The 19,383-nt window shown below is 60.4% G+C and overlaps 1 protein-coding gene and 1 long non-coding RNA gene across 3 annotated transcripts; one reads left to right on the top strand and one right to left on the bottom strand.

The window, feature by feature from the left end:
• Positions 1–2,064: 2,064 nt before the first annotated feature.
• LOC113908148 lies at positions 2,065–3,952 on the bottom strand. The gene is made up of 3 exons (XR_003515365.1): positions 3,542–3,952; positions 2,546–2,784; positions 2,065–2,206 (listed from the first exon to the last, which is right to left on the bottom strand). It is a non-coding gene; the product is annotated as an uncharacterized LOC113908148 (long non-coding RNA).
• An 881-nt stretch (positions 3,953–4,833) lies between these two features.
• On the top strand, positions 4,834–18,687 carry B9D1 (B9 domain containing 1). 2 transcript variants are annotated; one of them, XM_027568261.2, is made up of 7 exons: positions 4,834–5,022; positions 6,643–6,711; positions 8,777–8,888; positions 13,034–13,130; positions 14,212–14,274; positions 17,974–18,041; positions 18,298–18,439. In XM_027568261.2, the coding sequence occupies exons 1-7, from the start codon at positions 4,960–4,962 to the stop codon at positions 18,342–18,344; spliced, it is 519 nt and encodes a 172-aa protein (XP_027424062.1). In that variant the 5' UTR covers positions 4,834–4,959; the 3' UTR covers positions 18,345–18,439. The 2 variants fall into 2 exon arrangements, with proteins under 2 accessions (XP_027424062.1, XP_027424060.1); XM_027568259.2 differs by having other exon boundaries at positions 4,837–5,022; positions 18,365–18,687.
• Positions 18,688–19,383: the final 696 nt, after the last annotated feature.

A 19,383-nucleotide genomic window follows, 5' to 3' on the forward strand; every position in this document is an offset into this window, starting at 1 on the left:
AGCAATGCCCAAAGACGAGGCATTAAACGTCACCAGCCTCCAACGGGCTTTCTTTGACCAACATAGTGTCACCTGAAAATTCACCGGACATGACAAAATTTTCCAGGTGTCTTTTTTTCTTTTCCAAGATTTATCTATTTATCTGAGAGAGAGGGAGAAGCAGACTCCTTGCTGAACAGGGAGCCCGACGCGGGGCTCCATCCCAGGACCCCAGGATCATGACCTGAGCCGAAGGCAGATGCTTAACTGACTGAGCCACCCAGGCGCCCCTTCGGCTGTCTTTTAAAGCAGCAGGATTTCAGGCAACTGTGGATCCAAACGCCTATAACCGGGGCTGCTATCCTGGGGGCACGAAGCTGTCCGGCCCATCAGCAGGTGTCCAGGCAGGTTGGTTGGGCGTGTTTTGATCAATTGGGCATCTGATGGCATGGGTTCGCGCCCTCCTACAAGAGTTATTCAGTGTTCTACACACCACCCCCAACCCCAACAATTGCCTGAGGCGAAGCAGTCCAAGCGCACAGCTACTGAGGGGCCCGAGCCTGGGTTAGAACCCGGTGCTGTCTGACTCACTTCTCTACAGCTCCCCCTACTGGCTAACTCCTGAAGAAGCCACTCGAGCCGCTTCCTCCCTTCAACTTCAGGGGTTAAGAGAGCATGCATGCCCCGTCCCTAGGCCAGGCTTGGAGACGCCAGGGATTCCTCCAGCCTTTCAACGGCCTCAACAGGAGAATGAGATAGTCCAGGCATTGCCCTTCTCTTACCAATGCAGATACTGAGGCCCAGAGTAGGGCAATGACTTACCCATGGTCACACTGAAAATGGGAGACAGGCTGGAGATGGAAACTGAGGGCCCTACGCTCTATGCTGGGCTCTGCCCGAGACCCAGACTTGATTATTCTGCCGTGCTGCTGGAGGCTGGGATCCCTGAGTCTTCCCCACACCCCCGCCCCCGCCAACTTGAATCTACACCCTCTCTCTGGCTGGGATCTGAGGGCTCAGTCCTGGCCCTTAAGGCTCCAGCCCTGCCCCCTAAAGTGTCCCCCAAAGACCTCCACTCATTCACTCGCTCATTCGACAAGGGCTCCAGTGTGCCCTCCCTCCATGGGCGCTCGCGGAGTTGTCGGTGGGGTCCGGACCAAGTCAAAGCACAGCCTCTTTGTGGTGGGGCTGGGGCTGAGGGGCCGAGGGGTCCAGAGAAAGCCCCGGGACCAACATGGGGTGGGGCACAGAAAAAAGGCAGGCTGAAAGAGGGGACATTTATCTGGACCTTGAGGTTGTTCAGTAAGAAGCTTTCAGGCAGCAAAGATGGAAGGGATATTCCAGGCATGAAGGAACAGCATGTGGAAAGACACCAGGGTGCGCTGAATTGTAACTTAAAAATAGTTACTTTAGGGGCGCCTGGGTGGCTCAGTCAGCTGAGCGTCTGCCTTCGGCTCAGGTCGTGATCCCAGGGTCCTGGGATGGAGCCCCGCGTCGGGCTCCCTGCTCGGTGGGGAGCCTGCTTCTCCCTCTCCCGCTCCCCCTGCTTGTGCTGTTCTCTCTCGTGCTGTCTGACAAATAAATAAATAAAATCTTAAAAAACAAAACAAAACAAAAAAAAACCCAGACTTGGGGTTGAGTAGTGGGAGCTTGGGTGCATGACAGAGATGGGTGACAGGTAGTGTGTGTGTGGGGGGGGGGGAGCGTCTAGCCTGCAGGGAGGAGCTCCATGTGGATGGGGCCTGACCTCTGAAGATCCTGAGGGTGGGACCAGATGGATGGGGTGGGGCACCTAAATCAGATCCAGCTGCCTTCGTCATGAGTGAGCTCCCCGTGTTGAGAGAAAAGCAAGCAGAGCTGGATACCCCACCGACAACCAGGTGAGGCAATCTTCCCGGGAGGAAGATGGGGAGGGGCTGGGGAGAGGAGTTCAGAGAAGACTCCACAGAGGTGGGCTTTGAAGGCTGAATAGGAGTTCTCTGGGTGGGCAGGGAGGAGCGGATGTGCTGGACAGAGGGAAGAGCATGAAAAGGCATGAGTATTCCAAGAACTGCTTTTAATAAGAAGACTTAAAAATGTATCAAGCTGCAGACTAAGTATCTGACCTACATTATCACATCTAATCCCGATGACGACACCCTGGGTGTAACCGGGAAACAGGCTCTGAGAGGTTGAGTAGCTTTCTCCAAGTCACACAGGATTACATCGCAGGCAGTCTGACTTCAAGCTGTGGGGGTGAGAGGTAGGAGCTGGGGCTGCAGAGCTTAGCAGGGTCCTGGATGAACAGTGGGGCGCCACTGTTCATAGGAAAGAGAGGAAGACTACACGTCGGGGACCCCAGAGCGGAGCTGTGAGGCTTGTTCTCCTGAGGTGTGGGACCCAGCAAGAAGGGCCCAGCCCCGTGGCCTTGGCAGGCAAGCGTCTTCCTAGATACCTGGCACTAGTGCGAGGGGGTCCTCATCTCCCGAGAGTGGGTGTTCACGGGCACCAGCTGCTTTGGCAGGTGGGTGCGGGGGCCCGGGAGGGTGGCGGAGAGGGGCTCCAGCAGGGAGGCCCCCAGACTCACCGTCCGCTGCCCTCTATAACTGGCCGCCGTCACTTCAGAGTGACCCTGGGCTCAGACCGACTGGTGCCGGACACTTGCGAGAGCACGTCCCGTGTGGCGGAGCCGCTCCCGGCCCCAACGCTTCCTCCCGCGGCAGCTCTGCTGAGCCCAAGGGTTTGACGCTGATTTCAGTAGGATGGGAGCAGAGGCCCGGGACGGGTGTGGGCAGCAGGGGGCGCTGGCCCAGGCGAGGCGGGCACCTGCGGAAGCAGTAATCCCCACAGACCCTGAGCCCCAGGGAACAGCCTGGCTCTGGTCCCCTCCCCTGGCACTCTCCTGGTCTCCTCCCCAGGCTTAAAGCTTCCCTGGGAGGGCTGTGAGGATGCAGGGCAGGATGGAGCCCTAGTAGAGGGGTGTGGGGAGGGGGTGGGGAGGGGGGGTGTCGGGGACGGCGTCCTCCCACCCTACCCGGGGCCTCCTATTCCATATCACCCAGCCAGACATCTAATGTGCACACTTGGTTAGTGGGTCGGGCGGGGTGCAGAGGGAGAGGGAGAAGCAGACTCCCCTCTGAGCAGGGAGCCCGATGCGGGGCTCGATCCCAGGACCCCAAGATCATGACCTGAGCGGAAGGCAGATGCTTACCCGACTGAGCCACCCAGGCGCCCCTGACATAGCCAGGTTTTAAACTACTGGAAGCCCCTGGTTATTTGATAATCGCAAGCATTTTGTTGACAACTGACTTTTGGGTACTACTGAGTCTCAAAAGCCACAAGGAGGAAAGAGTATGGTAAAATTTGTGGGAGAAAGCATTTTAACTGGTAAGAGGGTGTGAGGGGTGGAGGCAGGGAGTATGACCAAGTCCCTGCAGGGGCAGACAACTCCCACCCGAGCTCTGAGCTCTGTGTGTTGTCGAACTGGGGCCCCCCCCCCATCTGGCCTGCAGATGTGTGAACCAGAGGTCTGAGCCCTGGCTGCCCACAGCCCCCCCTCCCCTATCCAGTTGTCTCTGCTCACCTTTCCGGGAGTGGTCAGTGGGTCCGGGCTGCCTTTGACTCCTCCTTCCCTCTCCTGCACAGGTGTCTGAAGGGAGCCCCCTCGTCGGCTTCCAAGCTAGCAGCTAGCTGCTGCAGGGCGTCATGACCTGGGGTCCCCGTTGGGGGCCTGGCCTCTGGGAAGTCTACACACCTGTGCATCCCTTCATTTCCTGGATCCGAGAGAAGGTCTCTAATGCCACTTTCGGAGGCCCTGCCAAGAAGCGCCCTTGGGCCTGGCCCGGGACCAGAGAGAGGAGGCGCTGGGGCTCTTTAGCCTGTGAGGTCCTGGGTGTGAACCCTGATTCAGCTACTTACCCGCTGCTGTGACCGTAGCCCACCCACCTCCCCTCTCTGAACCGGCTTCTTCTTTGAGTAATGGCGAGGTATTCAATTATTCATTCATCCAACACTGTTACCAGGGCTTCCAGTGTGCCAGGCAACCCGAACACAAGGTCAGCGTGGGGCCCCTGGGCTCATGGAACAGGCCGGCTGTCTAGGGGAGGGGAGGCAAGCATCAGCCCGAGACATGACAGTAATAAATGTGCAAAGGCAACCCATGGTGAGTGCTAAGAGGAACAGGATCGCCGTGTTAACAGAAGCTACGACCTACTCGACCTACTCGGGGCGGCCGGGAGTAACTTCTTTGAACATTATCCCGGCAGAGCTGTGGATTCTGGCTCACTCTTCTTCCGACGGCTTGTGGGCCTGTTGCCCCCCCTTCACATTAAAGAGCCGTGGCTTGGACTAAAGGTTTTTTGAGGTCCCTCCCAAATTTGTTTAATAAACTTTGGGGGGGGGGCATCCCCCTGACCCGACGCAGGCAGCTGCTGGGCCCCAGCTGGGGACTCTCCAGAACCCGGGCGGCCTGACTCGAGGCCTTCGCGCGCGAACCCCCGAAGGGCGGTGGTGGATCCACCTGCGCCCCGCGGGCCCCCCCTCCGCGCGCCCCCGCCGCCGTCCTCCGGGTAGCGCCACAGCGCCATCTCGTGGCGGAGGGCGCCCGCATCACTTGGCTTCCGGCCGGCCTGAGTCAGGGAGCGCCTCCGCGCTTCGGGGCGGGCGGGGCCGAGGCCGAGTGGACACACACAGTCCCCGCGGGTGTGACCGGACCGGGCGGCGCGGCTAGATTCCACACAACAGGCCCACGCTCCGGCGTCCGAGTTCTCCGGAGAGGGTCAGGGCTGCGGAGCCCCGCCCTCCAAAGCCCCGCCCCCAGCCGCCGCCGCCGCCGCCGCCGGCTGCGCCTGCGCACTGCCGCACACACGCACTTGCCTTAGCGAAGGTCCCGTCCCAAGAAACATGTCCCACGCGCCACGCCGTCGGTTTCCAGGGAAACCCGGCGCCTCTTAGCAACCCCGCGCGGAGCCTGGGTCGTTTCCTGGCGCCCCCAGCCTAGCCATGGCGGCCGCGAGTCCCAGCGTCTTCCTACTCATGGTCAACGGGCAGGTGGAGAGCGCCCAGGTGAGCGGCCGTGGACCTCGCCCGCCCTGCCCTCAGTCTCCCCGGGGACCCATCCCGCGACCTCCGGGGCCGCTGCGTGGCCCCGGAGAGGCGCGTGGTTCCTCCGAGCCTCTTGTCTCCCTCGGTTAGGCGGGGGGAGGGGAACCAGCAGTTGAGAGGCTTGCCTGCGAATCCTCAGCCCCCGTATGCGCGGGTGGAAACAGGCCTCGAGAGGTTGAGCTCGTGCCGAGGACACGCTCGGCCAAGCCTGTGAGCCCGGGTTCGGATTGTGTCCAGTGGGTTGAGTCACGGGCAGGAGCCTAACGCGGGTGTAAGGGGAGGAGCCGAGGCTCGACCGGGACTGGGGGCCTCGGTCCTCAAGTGCTCCGCCCTCTGAACCCTCCGATTCCTGAATTTGGGCTAGAACGGAGGTGAGCTGGTGAATCGGATCCAACGATGGTGGTGGTGGTGGTGGAAAGATCCAGGGAGGGTCTGTCCAGTCTGACAGAAGCGGACGCTACTCTCCATCTCCTACACTTTATAAGAACCGTTTGTCATATTTAGATATATACATAGATATGTTCACCATGAATTCGCTCTGTGCCAGACTTGGCGCCCAGGACTGATCATTCAACCCTCCCAGCAGCCCTGTGAAGTGGGCATTACTAGCATCCCCATTTTACAGATGGGAACACTTGCCCAAAGGGAGTTGGCAAAGCTGAGATCGGAACCCGGGTCTGCCTGCCGCCAAAACTCTGCTGCATTACCCTTCCAGGCTGTTGGAAGATGGTGTTTTTTATATTATTGTGAGGATTCAGTGAGATGGTTTGGGTAAAGCTCTGGGTCTCTCTTGCCTTCCTGTTTCATCGGGATTACATCCCCATACTCCCACCTTGTCCACCTGCCCCTTGGCCTAGTGTCGACTGCCTTCCCCTCTCCTGGGCCATTTAGGGCCCTTGGCTGGGCTGGATCACGTCTCTCTGCATTGTCAGCACCCATGCCAGCCCCGCTGTGCCTCCCACTGGGTTCTGAAACCAGAACCTCCCTCTCTCCAGGCCTTGAGCTCCAGCCCTGTGTAGGCTTTATGTCCCGACAGCATCCTTTCACTTTGGCACCATTCCCTTGGACCTCCTCTGTGCCCACCCTTGTGCCAGGCACTGGGGACCCCAAAGTGTCATCACACTTGTTCCCTGCACACAGTCAAATGGGGTCGACAGAAATGAACAAGCCATCAAAGCTTTGATGGAGGGAAGGACCAGCGGCTGACAGAGCCAGGATGGGGGTTGCCGGCGGCGGGGGGTGCTTAAAGCATCCTGGAAGTTAGGGCGGGCTCCCTGGAAGGTAAGTTTTGAAGGACAAATAGGAGTTTGGCAGATGGAGGAATGGGAAGGGCATGCCAGACAGAAGCCAGAGCCCGGGCAAAGGCTCAAGGGTGGTAGCAGCCTGGGACTCTCCCTTGGACTCCCACATCTCGGGCCCCAGCCCCTCTGCTGCACCCCATGTCCTCATTCCTGGCTGTTTCTTAGACCCCACCCCAGGTGCCTGGTGTTCAGAATTTCTGTCGGTTGCCCTTACCTAGCCAACGCGTCGGCCTCACCATGGGTCTCCGTGAACAGAAGCTGTGTGTGCTTCTTCCCACAGTTTCCAGAGTATGATGATCTCTACTGCAAGTACTGCTTTGTGTATGGCCAGGACTGGGCCCCCACGGCGGTAAGCTGGGCTCTCGGGCCTCCCTTACTCACAGCCTCCATGACTGATGGGGGTTCCGAAGGTGTCCACCGTGCCCCTTCCCCTCCCAGTTCAGAACCCGTGGAGAGGTAGACACTGAGTTCAGGGGGTTCCAAGCATGACTTTGTTCCTGGTAAAGCTGGAGCGGGGAATGCAGCCCCGATCAAAGCCGTGCTCGCTCACGTTCCCTGTCCTGGGAACTTGCACATGGCGGCAAAGGGGGGTGCGTGGGCAGCCCGGAAGTAGCCGGGCCCTCTGTCCCTCCCCCAGCCCGTGGGGAGGGCTCTGGGGAGTCAGAAGGCAGAACAGAAGCTCTCCTTGCCAGGCTTGCCTCAGAGCGCTCTGACTCCCCCAGACAGCCAGACGGGAGTCCCAGCCTTCGTGGAGTGCACATCCCTGTGGGGCGAGACGGACAATAAGTACTAATGTTCCAGTGTGTTCTAGTAAAACGTGCCGAGGAGAAAGTAGAGTCAGGAAGGGAGGTGCGGAGGATAGAGAGAAACTGGAATCTAGGTAAGGGGGCCAGGGAAGGCCTCCCTGAGAAGGTAACTTTGGGTCCAGAGCTGAAGGAAGTGAGGGAAAGAGCCGAGTGGAAGTCCGTGCAAAGGGCTCTGCAGGCAGAAGGAGGAGAGGTGCACGGGCCCTGAGGCGGGAGTGTGCCTGGCGCGCTTGAGGAGCAGGGAGGGGGCTGGTGTGGCCCGTGAAGAGCGTGAGCAGGGAGGAGCGTGGCTGCGGCTGAAGTCGGGGGGCGGGGGGGCAGTGTGGTGAAGATGAGGCAGGCCGCGGACGACACAGGCACAGTAAGGACCCCAGCCTCACACAGGGTGACGCGGGACCCCTCCGAGGGTCTGGAACAGAGACGGTGACCCACCTTGTATTTTCCATCGCTCCCTCTGGCTGCTGTGTCCAGAGTAGATGGGGGAGCAGGGGCCAGATAGGGAGACCGCGGACTGTTACCAGAAACAGAGGAGCAGAGACAGCACGGAGACAAGGCGCGGCACTGGGGCGCTGCACTTTCCAATACATTTTGAAGGCGGAGGCAACACGGTTTCCTCTTGGACAGATGCGGAGCATGAGAGAGAGGAGTTAAGAATAACACCAGGCTTCTGAGCCCGGGCACTTGGGAGCAGGGCTGCCATTCGATGAGAAGACTGGGTAGAGCAGATCTGGGAGAACTTTCCAGAGCTCCGCCTGGCGTGGGTTGAGGTTGAGGTTCCGGCTCGATACCCGGGCGGAGGTGCAGGGTCGCCAGCGGAGGCGGGGCCCCTGTCCTCTGGAGGTCAGAGGTGAGGACCAGGCTGGGGACGGGGGACACGGGTTTGGGAATCAGCCACACGCAGACCACGTGGGCAGCCCCGAGATGCTCCCGCACAGAGGGGAGAGCGACACTGGGAGCCCCCTGTGAGGAGGAAAGACCCAAAGACGTGGTGTCCCAGAAACCAGGCAGGGGGGGTGTGTCCAGTGCTGCTGCTGAGTCAGGTAAACTGAGGACAGAGAAATGTCCGCAGGTCCAGCAACGCTGCGGTCACTGGTGCTCCTCGCCAAAAACACTCCAGTAGAGCGGGAGCCTGTAGTCAGACTGAAGTGGGTTCTCGAAAGGAAAGCAGAGAAGGAATGGGAGCCAGTGAGTATGGACAGCTTGTTCCCGGGGTTTTGTTCGGCAGGGGAGCTACGAATGGGTTGGGGGGCGGAGTACGACAGAGAGTCGGCGCTGCTCCCTGGTACAGAAGGTGGCGTGCACGCGTGCACGGCTGCGGCACGTCCGGGGGAATCAGTGACCAGTGGGAAACGCCCTGCGGAGCCGCTTCCTCGGGCGACGGGATGAGAACCCATGCCCGGGCCGCCTCTCGAGGCCGGCCAGCTCTAATGAGACGAGGCCTGGAGAGACCTAGGAGCTGCTCCGGCCCCTCAGGGTTCCAGTTGTGCGAAGCTGGTGTGTTGGCAGAAGGTAGTGAGGAAAACAGCCCCCCAACCTGCGCGCCCAGATCAGGGGAGGGCCGTGCATTCGGAGCATGGGCACCAGCTGTCTCGGTCCCTGTCCTCACAGGGTCTGGAGGAGGGCATCTCACAGATCACATCCAAGAGCCAGGATGTGCGGCGAGCACTGGTGTGGAACTTCCCCATCGACGTCACCTTTAAGAGCACCAACCCCTATGGCTGTGAGTCTGCAGGGGCCCCCAGGGACACGGGGGGTGGGGGGGTGGGGGGGGTGGGGGGGTGGCGCCCTCCGCTCCCAGGTCCTCTCTGCCCGTCCCCTGGGCCCTTGTGCCAGCCCCGTCCTGTGCTCTCTTCCCACCTGGCCGTTTCCCTCTACTTTCCCCCGCCACCCTACCCATCCTCCCAGTTCGTGGACAGGCGGTAGAGTTGACCTTGAGGAAGCTCCGAGTGTATCAGGTGGAGCCCCAGCCTGCGGCCCTGGCTGGCTCCATGAATACTCGCCCCGGGTGGGCTTGGACTAGCTTCCTAATCCCATGTGGTGGAGAGATTGCACTGCGTTTCTTTCCTCACATTAGGAAACTGATGCCAAGAAGTAACATCATTTGCCTTCAGCTTTATATCTAGCAGCTGAGCGTGGATTGGATTTCAGGTCCATCTGATTTCATAGTCTGGGCCTTTCTGCTGCATGTGGCTTGGGGCCTCGGCTTGCCGGGTGCGGGGGTTCTGGAGCAGGGGCTGCCTGGTGGTCCTCCTTGTCATTATCCATGAGTAAGAATGCTTCCGTAGGCTTCCTGGACCAGGGCACTAGATTATGGACCAGTCTCCTGCTGCTGAGGAGGGCTAGCAGGGGCAAATACAGTATTAAAAAGCGAAAACAAAACACAACTATTCACAGGCATCAGAGAGCTAGCAAAGTATTGGAGATTTGCCAGGCCAAGATCCAGGAGAAAACAGACCTCTAGAGATGTGATCCCACTCACATCGCCCCTGGGAGTATTTGCTCACTCCACCAGACGTGATCGAGAGGCTGATCGAGGGTTTTGACAGCTGCCCTGGGCTCGGGGTGCAAGAATCAGGAAAATCCCTGCAACCTGGACGGAGAGCTTGAAGTGCTTGCTGCACCCTGGGAGGAAGGGGGAACTGGGAGCAGCCCAGCTCTGGATTGTTCCAGACCTTGAACACCGTTGCAAAAACTCCCAAATAAAATATTCATAAGCCAAGTCTAGTAGGATGTAAAAGGGATAATACTTCATGAACAAGTATGGTTTATTCCAGAAATACAAAGCTTATATAATATCTGAAATCAACCAACGTGATTCAGTGCTTTAAAAAGGAGTCACGATCATCCCCATAAATGTAGAAACCGTGATAAAAGTCAACATCCATTCATGATAAACACTTAGCAAACTAGGAATAAAAGGAAACTTTCCTTTTTTTTTTTTTTTTTTTAAACTAGGCTCCATGCCCTGTGTGGAGCCTGATGCGGGGCCAGAACTCACGACCCCTGAGCTGAGATCAAGACCTGGGCTGAGATCAAGAGTTGGACCCCCAACTGACTGAGCCACCCAGGCGCTCCTAGAAGGAAACTTTCTTAATTTGATAAGGGCTATCTACAAAAAATTTAGAGCAGACATCACCTTTTCTAAGTGAAATGGTGAAAGATTTCCTTGTGGCCACCACCACAAACGAAAGGCATAAGAATTAGGAAGAATATGTCCTTTTTTTTTTTTTTAAAGATTTTATTTATTTATTCATGAGAGACAGAGGAGGAGAGAGAGAGAGGGAGAGAGAGAGAGAGAGAGAGAAGCAGAGGGAGAAGCAGGCTCCCAAGGAGCAGGGAGCCCGATGTGGGACTCGATCCCAGGACCCTGGGATCATGACCTGAGCCGAAGGCAGACGCTTAACCATCTGAGCCACCCAGGCGCCCGAGAATATGTCCTTTAAAAAAAAAAAAAAAGATTTTATTTATTCGAGAGAGAGAGCACGAGCAGGGGAGAGGGAGAAGCAGGCTCCCTGCCAAGCAGGGAGTAGGCAGCCCATGTGGGGATCGGTCCCAGGACCCCGGGACCGTGACCTGAGCTGAAGGCAGACGCTTAACCACCTGAGCCACCCAGGCGCCCGAAAACTTGTTTCACAGGTGACATTATGTATGTAGAATTTGCAAAATAACCTACAGATAAGTTACGAGAAATAATAAATTGGCATGAATGCCAGATAGGAGATAGACAAAACCCAGTGGCTTTTCATATAAAAATAAATAGAATATGTATTCTCTTGTGCACAAAAAGTGATTCAAAAATATTTTAAAAAGAAATTCTTTACAATCATATCAAAATATAACACAGCTCAAAAGACAGGCCACGGAATTCACACACATACACACTGCACGTCAATGAGGAAAAGACTCAACTCGTAGAAATACGGGCGAGAGACTGAGCAGGTACTTCACGAAGGAGGACGTCCGAGTGATGGAGAAACAGAGCAAGGTCTTTATTTTAGTGAGAAAGATTGCAGTGAAGGCAGACGCGAAGGCAGGCTACGGGAAGCTGCCACTGGAATAGCTCCAGTCAGGGAGACCGAGGACCCCCAGCACTGTGAGGATGTGGCGTGAGGGGGGTGATCCGACCCCTTTGGAAGACCGCTCCGCGTTACCTTTGCAGACCGAGCGTCCGCATACCCTGTGCGGCTCCTCCTGGGACGTGTGCACGTGTGGGCAAGAGCTTGAATGAGAGTGGCAGCGAGCTCATAGCCTCAGCACCCGGGGGGCCCCCCAAGGAGAGACTACCCACATGTCCGTCGGCACTGGAGCGAACCAAGTCCTTGCGGTTGGTCCAGAGCTAGAATGTTTACTCCAGTGTTAATAAATTTAAAAAAGGGGGCGGGGAGGGGAACGCCTGGGTGGCTCAGTAGGTTAAGCGTCTGCCTTCGGCTCGGGTCATGATCCCAGTCATGGGATCGAGTCCCATATTGGGCTCCCTGCTCAGCGGGGAGCGTGCCTCTCCCTCTGCCTGCCGCTCCCACTGCTTGTGCCCTCGCTCGCTCTCTGACCAAAAAAAAAAAGAAAAAAAAAAGGTTCTCTAGCATTGAGAACGAGCGACAATCCCCTACATGACACAGTTCGAACAAATCTCACAAACATGATGTTGCAATAAAGAAGCTGGATGCCAATACACTATATGATTCCATTCGTATAAATTAAAAAAAAAATTAGGTAAAACCAGGGCATTGGGGTGGCTCAGGCGGTTAAGTGTCTGACTCTTAGTTTCGGCTCAGCATGGAGTCCGCTTGGGATTCTCTCCTTCTCCCTCTGCCCCTCCCCTTGCTCGCTCGCTCGCTCACTCTTGCTCTTGCTCTCTCTCAAAATTAAGTAAATAAATAAAATCTTTAAAAAAAAAGATGAGTAGGGATGCCTGGGTGGCTCAGTCGTTAAGCGTCTGCCTTCAGCTCAGGTCATGATCCCAGGGTCCTGGGATCGAGCCCCTGCATCGGGCTCCCGGCTCGGCGGGAAGCCTGCTTCTCCCTCTCCCGCTCCCCCTGCTTGTGTTCCCTCTCTTGCTGTGTCTCTGTCAAATAAGTACGTCTTTTAAAAAAAAAATTAAAAAAAAATGGTTAAAACCAAAGTACCATGTTTGGGATGCATTCTTTGGTGGGGAAGCTTTAGAAGACATGCTTTCATCAAGTCAGAATAGGGGCTACCTCTGGGGGAGGGGGAGTGATGGGAAGGGCCCAAACCGTCCCTAACACTCACGGAGCACTTGCCCTGCATCAGGCGCTACTCTCCGTCAGAGGTGAGGGACCCGAGAGGCTGGGAGGTGAGGTGATTGATGGCCTGAGGCCCGTCCCACAGGCCACAGGTCAGCCTGGAAGCTCGCCTGCCGCCTATCAGCGCCTCCCCGGTGGGATCGGTGGTCATTTAAACGAAAGTGCACGGAAGGTCTTTCCCTCTGACCTCCCCCGCAGCACCCCAAAGCCAGCCCCTGTGGCCCGTGAGCCCGTGCGGTATGCGCTTGAATCTGACCACCTGTATCAGAAAGGAAGCTCCCGAGAAGCGGCCCCTTTACTCACTTCCCAGCTGGGTCCCTGTGCCTCACGCAGAGGAGAAAAGTGCCTTCAGGGGCCCTCCCTGTGTCGTCAAGGTACAGGATCTGCGGGGCATCCCGGCCCTGTGACTCCGGGCTGAGCAGGGGGCCTTGCCGGCAGGTGGCAGACCATGCTCCCCACTGCTGTCTCCGCCCTCTTCCCCAGATTCTGTGTCGGCAGAAGCCCTTAGCGGAGAAGGGGGGGTCCCATGTCGGCTTCCGTTCTCTGCCCTGCACCTTCCCCTGAGTTACCCCGCCCGCTGACACCTTGTCTTGTTCTTCCCAAGGGCCACAGATCGTGCTCAGTGTGTACGGACCAGACGTGTTCGGGAACGATGTGGTCCGAGGCTACGGGGCCGTGCACGTGCCTTTCTCGCCCGGCAGGTGGGTTCTGGCTGTGCCCGGCTCCCTGGGCCACAGTCCATCCCTTGCTGGGCCATGCTGGCTTAGGACCAGGGCACCCCCCGCCCCCGCGCAGGGCTTTTCCTGGGACAGACTTCACCCCTAGGCTAGCAGTGTGCTGGGGTCCCCACGGGCCTGGGCAGCAGGGCTTGGGGGCGGGGGGCGAGGGGGGCTGGAGCCCATATCTGGGAAGAGGCCCACGTGGGTGAGGCCAAGACTGCCACCCGAACAGCAGGTGGGTGCAGGGAGTGTTGGAGGCCCCGCGAGGGGCTGGGTCCAGCGACAGATAGTTCGCAGGCAGTTTGGGGTTACAATTCAGACGCTCAGTCCCCTCCTGTTTCTGCCCCCGCTCTGCCCCACGAGCGCTCACTGATGCCCCCATGTGCCCAGCTCCCGCTGGTGTTGTATGTGACCACGTGGGGCCTTCCTCAGGAGCCCCCAGAGGAGTAGACACAGATGGAGAGACGCAACTGTCTTTTGTTAAGCACAGTGGCAGGTATAGACAGGGTATTCTGGGGCGCCGAGGACACGAGTTTGCCTGGAGAAGGTGGAGGAAGATGGAGGAACAGCCAAATGCTGTGCGCATTGTTGCTGAGACAGAGAGTGCAAGATGTGGGGAGGAGGCAGGGGCTGGGGCGGTGAGGGGCAGGACCCCAGGCTCGGAGGGCAGGACTGGGGCAGGGGGCCGCAGCGGGGGTAAGGTTCCGGGCATCGCCAGGGGCTTGCTGGAGGAAGGGCACCCGAACGGGGCCTTGGAGATGGTGGAGGATTCGGACACGTGGGGGACAGGGCTTCTGAGGGCCCCAGTGGGAGCCGGGACCCCAGCTGTGATGGTTGTACCCCAGCACCCTCCTGAGCCTTTACAAGAAACAAGACTCGCAGGGACTCTGGGCCGTTTTCTGCACCTCGCTCCCAGCGCCGCACAGCGGGTGCGGGCAGCCGGCCCGCCTGGCCTTGGCTTGGACTTGGCATTGCCTGATCCACCGCTCCGGCTCGCCGGAGGCTCAGAAAGTCCCACTTTTCTGTTAGTCAGCACATCTGTCCGGAAAAACGTTTGTTTCAGGCACAAAAGGACCATCCCCATGTTTGTCCCCGAATCCACGTCTAAACTGCAGAAGTTTACAAGGTGAGTTTTCTACATGTCTCCCCCAGCGCCTGCTTCTGACCTACGTGGTCAGAGTGGAGGGAGGGAGGGGTGTCCCTGGCCCTCCCTCGTCGGGTCTCCCGACTGCTCTGTCTCTGGGGCCCATGGAAGCGGGGGACTGTGGGATGTCCAAGGGTCGCTGGGCTCCCTTCAGCCGCTGTTCCAACTGCATGAGGCCGTGCACCTTTATGCTCTTGTGGTCTTTGTGTCAGAGCAGAGCAAAAGCTCTCGTCGGATGGGGAAATGCTCATGACATAATAGGGCATTAAAAAGGTAGGACACGGGAGGATACAGCAGTAGGAGCCGAACGGAATCCTGCCGGGCAATTTCTATCAGTTTGGAAATGCCTCACATGTGGGGGCCTCTTGGAGGAGGTGATGTCTGAGCAGAAACGAGAGTGGAGGTAAGGGCCAGTGTGGGCGATCTGGGGAGGGAACATTCCAGGCGTAGGAAACAGTGCAAGGTCCACGGGCTTCCTGGGTGCGGAGCCAACAAGGACGGGCTGTCGCTGGTGGGTGGTGAGCAAGGGGAGTGTGGGGGAGACACCAGGCAGGGAGCCTCTTGCCCCTTACCACATCCGCATCTAAGCTTAGAGGGCCGGCTGACTGCCTCGAGGCTGGGGATAGAAGCTTCTGTCCGCTTAGCTCGGCTGCAAGCCACCACTGCTCCCCGCTGGGTCAGCCGGGAATGGGCCCTCTGTTCACAGCCGGGATGGGGGCGGGGGTGGGGGGGGGAATGGAGGACCACCTGGGTGCCCAGGTGGCAGCTGACGAGCAGCCCCTTGCAGGCCTGGCCAGTTTTGGGGTGGGCCTTGGCCGGAGCCCTGTGGGGCAGAGGGCCAGCGTTGGGCCTGCGCCGAGGAAGCCTCACTGAGTTCTGAGGCCTGGAGGGGAGAATCTGGCAGCCCGCCGCCCCTCGAAGGCCCCCTGGGAGGCCGCCGCGGTGGGAAGGTGCCCTGGGCCAGCGTCAGCTAGAGGGGACCACACCCAGCCGAGGACTGTGGGGAAAATGGGGGCTGTGCCCGTCAGCGGGTAGAGGGAGGTTAAGGGCTTTGAGCCCACGCCGATGTCCTGCCGGGGCGTCCACGCCGCTCTAAGCCCCGCGGCTCCCAGGGAAGCTCGGGTCTCGGGGCCACAGCCCTCTGAGGAAAGGGTCTCAGTGCTGGAGAAGTTTCTGGGTGCTTCTGCCGGTGCCTGGGGCTAGCAGCCCGGGGCCGGGGCGGTCTCCCCCGGGCGAGGCGTGTGCTTGCCGTTGGGACGCTGGGGAAAGGTCTGATGAGCGAAGGCAGCTGGATCCCAATCTTCCCAGAGCCCGTCGGTGGAGGCCAGCCCTCGCCCAGCCCACCCGGCCTGCCCTCCTCCACTCAGCCCTGTGTTAGTTCCCGGGGCCGCTGTAAGCAGTGACCGCAAACTCGACGGCGTCAACGACAGAAATTTATTGTCTGCCAGGCCAGAGTCAGCGTCAGTGGGCTGAGATCGAGGCGCCGGCAGGGCTGCCCCCCCCGACCCCTCCTCCCAGGCTCTTGGGGAGAATCTGCCCCTGGCCTCTTCCAGCTTCTGGTGCCTGCGGCCTTCCTTGGCTTGGGGCCCATCACTCCAGTCTCTGCCTCTGTGGGCACGTGTGTGACCTCACGTGTCACCCCTCCCCTGTCTGTGTCACCTCTCCCTCCACCTCTCTTAGAGGGACACTTGGGGCATTTAGGGCCCAACCAGATAATCCAGGACAACCCCCCCCCATGTTTAAGATCCTTATTTTAGTCACATATGCAAAGATCCTTTTCCCAAATACAGTCACATTTGCAAGTTCAAGGGACTAGGACCTGATATCTGGGGCCGTTGCCCAGCTCTCAACAGCGCCCCCCGCCTTCACAGAGCGACAAAAATGCTTTTCCTAAACGTGCAACCTTAGAAACACATCAAGCATTAACTTCAGCTAGGGTGCGGCGAGACCCTGCGTTCTCCTGCCCTCTGACTTCGGGCCCTCCCCGCTGCCTGCGTGCCCCCGGACTCGCTTCCTCCAGCCCGCTGGGTCCTTCCCGGCCTCAGCCCTTGCCTGGACGCTCGCCCCTACCCCGAACGGCCCGTGCTTGTGGACCTCAGGAGAGAGCAGTGCAGTGGCTGCAGGAGCTCTGAGTACGAGGAGGTGGGGCTGTGCCAGGCTCTGTGGCTGCTTCCCCTGCCTACGAGGTGGAGAGCGCCCCCCTCCTCGTATCGAGAAACTGAGGCACAGAGCGGCAGTGGCCTGCCATCCAGCCCTGGCTGGAACCCCAGCTTCCCAATCCTCCACACCCCCCCTCCCGAGGCTGGGAGCCCGTGAGCCCCCTCCTCCACTGGCTGTCCCCACGGCCTGCAGACAGCAGGGGGCAGCCACTGCTTTGTCCAGCGGAAGCCCGGACGGAGCCCCGCCCCCGGGCGGCACCCAGTGGCACCCGTGCCCTCGCCAGAGAGTGCACCCGGGGGCCGGGGGGCTGGCCGAGTCGGGGTGGACTGAGCCAACAGGGGACTCCGGCGTGGAGCTGGAGGGCCTGCTGGTGGGGGGAGGGTGGGGGCGCTGGGGCGCTGGGGCAGAGCGCAGGCCCGCTGGCCCTCCCAGGCCAGCCACTTGGGTGGAAGGCAGGGCGGAGCCTGCCCTGGGGATGCGGGAACCTCGGCGGACAGACCGAGGGGCCTCCTTCCCGTGGGGCGCCCGCTGCCCACAGCTGCATCACTGGCCTCCCCCAGCAGGACCCCCAAAGCGCAGGCTGGAGGCGCTCCTGGACGGCTCGACGCCTGCGTCTGCCCACCCGGCGGGGAACGTGCACCCAGATTGCCGGAGGCACGGCTGCTGCTGGGGAAGGAGCTGCCCTGGCTCAGGCCGCGGGGCCTGGAGCGGAGGCCTGGGACAGCACCCCTGCACGCAGCCCGCACTGTCCTGCACCGCCCTGCTGGGGCCTGGGGCACGCCACCGTGCTGCTCTCAGCCTGGGGGGGTGGGTACAGAGCGGGGCTGCTGGGAGGGGCAGGTGCACACCTGCGATGGTGGGGTGAGAGGATCGTGTCGGGCACCCCGGAGCAAGCCCGTCCTAGGGGCACGTGAACCTCGAAACCAGAACCATAATCGGACGAATGTCTCACCTGGTAGGACAGAGTGCCTTCACCTCGAGCCCTGTGAGCTAGCTACCATTAGGTACAGCTGAGAGGAACTGGGGTTCAGGGCTTCAGAGACGGGAAGTGACTTGTCCTGGATCCCACACTATTGAGAGGAAAGTGGAGAGCCCAGACCTGGCCCCTCTGCCCACCCCAAGGAGGCCAATGCCGAACTCCGGAAGGATGGAGCGGGTCACACTGCCCTTTCTGGGATTTCCACTTGGGCTCCCACTGTGCCCCCAGCCCCACATCTCCCTCAAAGCCACGGGTGACCGTGATGGGAAAGCTCGGCGTGCCGCTGAGGAGGGGTGGGGCACAGAGCGCCCCGGGCCTGGGGGCAGCCTGCCAGGCCTCCGTGGATGCCACCCGTGGCACCCAGCTGCACCTTTCCCCGGCAGAGGGAGGGGGCGTGGGAAGATTCTGCCCAGGACCTGGTCCCCAGGGCAGGGCTTGGAGGAGGGCTGCTGGTTTCTGCGGGCAGGAGAGCGCCCACGTCTCGGCTCTGAGGCATAGCCGGGCCGAGGATCCTCTCACCCAGTGTTCTCCTGTCTTCCCAGCTGGTTCATGGGACGGCGGCCCGAGTACACAGACCCCAAGGTGGTGGCTCAGGGTGAAGGCCGGGAAGGTAAAGCCTGATCCCCCCAACCCCACCCCCCACAGGCAAGCCGGAGCCCGGGAGGGACTAGGCGGACCCCCAGCAAACACGGTGGAAGCCAGGCACCTGCCAGGCACACAGACGGACGGCGGGGGCAGCCCCAGGCCTCTCCCCCGAGCGCCGCTCCCACCCGGGCCTGGTGGGAGGATCTGCCATGGCCGTCTGTCCCTGGTGCCGCCCGTCCCTGGTGCCGCCCCCGGACCTCCCGGTCGTTCCCACTTTACAGGAGAGACTGCCGGGGCGGAGACATTATTCCCAGAGCAGCCTGCCTGACGCTGCCCTTCTCTTCCCAGTGACCCGAGTCCGCTCGCAGGGCTTTGTCACTCTCCTCTTCAACGTGGTGACCAAGGACATGAGGAAGCTGGGCTACGACACTGGGCCTCCCGACATGCAGGGCGCCTCAGGGCCCACCCCGCCGCAGGGCCTCCCCCAGTGAGGGCCCCCGCCCGGCCCCTGCCACGGCCACGGACTCCGGCCACGCCGCCGCGCAGGCCAGGCGGCCCTCAGAGAACGCAGGGCTGTCCTTCCGGAGAGTTGGCCACAGATCCACCTGCTTGTGCAGCCGTGGGGGGGGGGGGGGGGGAGATTTTTATATAATAAAGCATCACCTTTTCACCGAACCCAGGCCTGGAGCTACTTCCTCTCCCCTTGGCACTGCCCCCCACTCCCTGGGAGCAGGTCACTGGGGCCCGCCTGCCACCCTCCCCGCACTGCTTAGGGGAGAGGCACCCCGACGGCCACCTGGCATGTGAGGTCTGGTGCAACCCCGCTCTTGGCTGTGTGGCCTTGCCTTCGCCTCCACACTGCGCTCCCTAACACGGGAGGGAGACCAAGAGGCTTTCGGGGCTCAGTGCTAGGAGGAGAGAATGGGATCGGCGGGAGCCGCAGGGAGAGGCCCCCAGCTCTCCGGTCTCACGGCAGCCCAGCACCCTCAACACAGGTCCCCACGGCACGGCTGGGGCAGTCCCCCTCGCGGCCTGCCCCCCCACCTGGGGATGGGACACACAGCCCGCCGGGGCTGCTCTCCACCCGGCACTGCCCTCAGCCCGATTCAAGGGGAGCCACAGAGCCCCGGGCACCCGGCCCCCAGACCACCGGCTTCGCCACCGCCCCCTCCCCCCCGCCCCCGCCCCCGCCGCCCTGGCTGTCCGTGGAGCCTGCCCCACGACACCCCTGCGCTGGCCCCACTCTGCCCCTCCTCTTATTTAGCTGTCTGCGCCCCGGAAGTCTGTGCTGCTCAGGGGCCCCCCCCCCGGCCCCCCGTGTGCTCCGCAACTCGTGGTCTGGCGTCAGCAACATTCCTGTGATTCTG

The sequence above is a fragment of the Zalophus californianus genome, chromosome 16, assembly GCF_009762305.2.
Source record: "Zalophus californianus isolate mZalCal1 chromosome 16, mZalCal1.pri.v2, whole genome shotgun sequence".
Lineage (NCBI taxonomy): Eukaryota > Metazoa > Chordata > Mammalia > Carnivora > Otariidae > Zalophus > Zalophus californianus.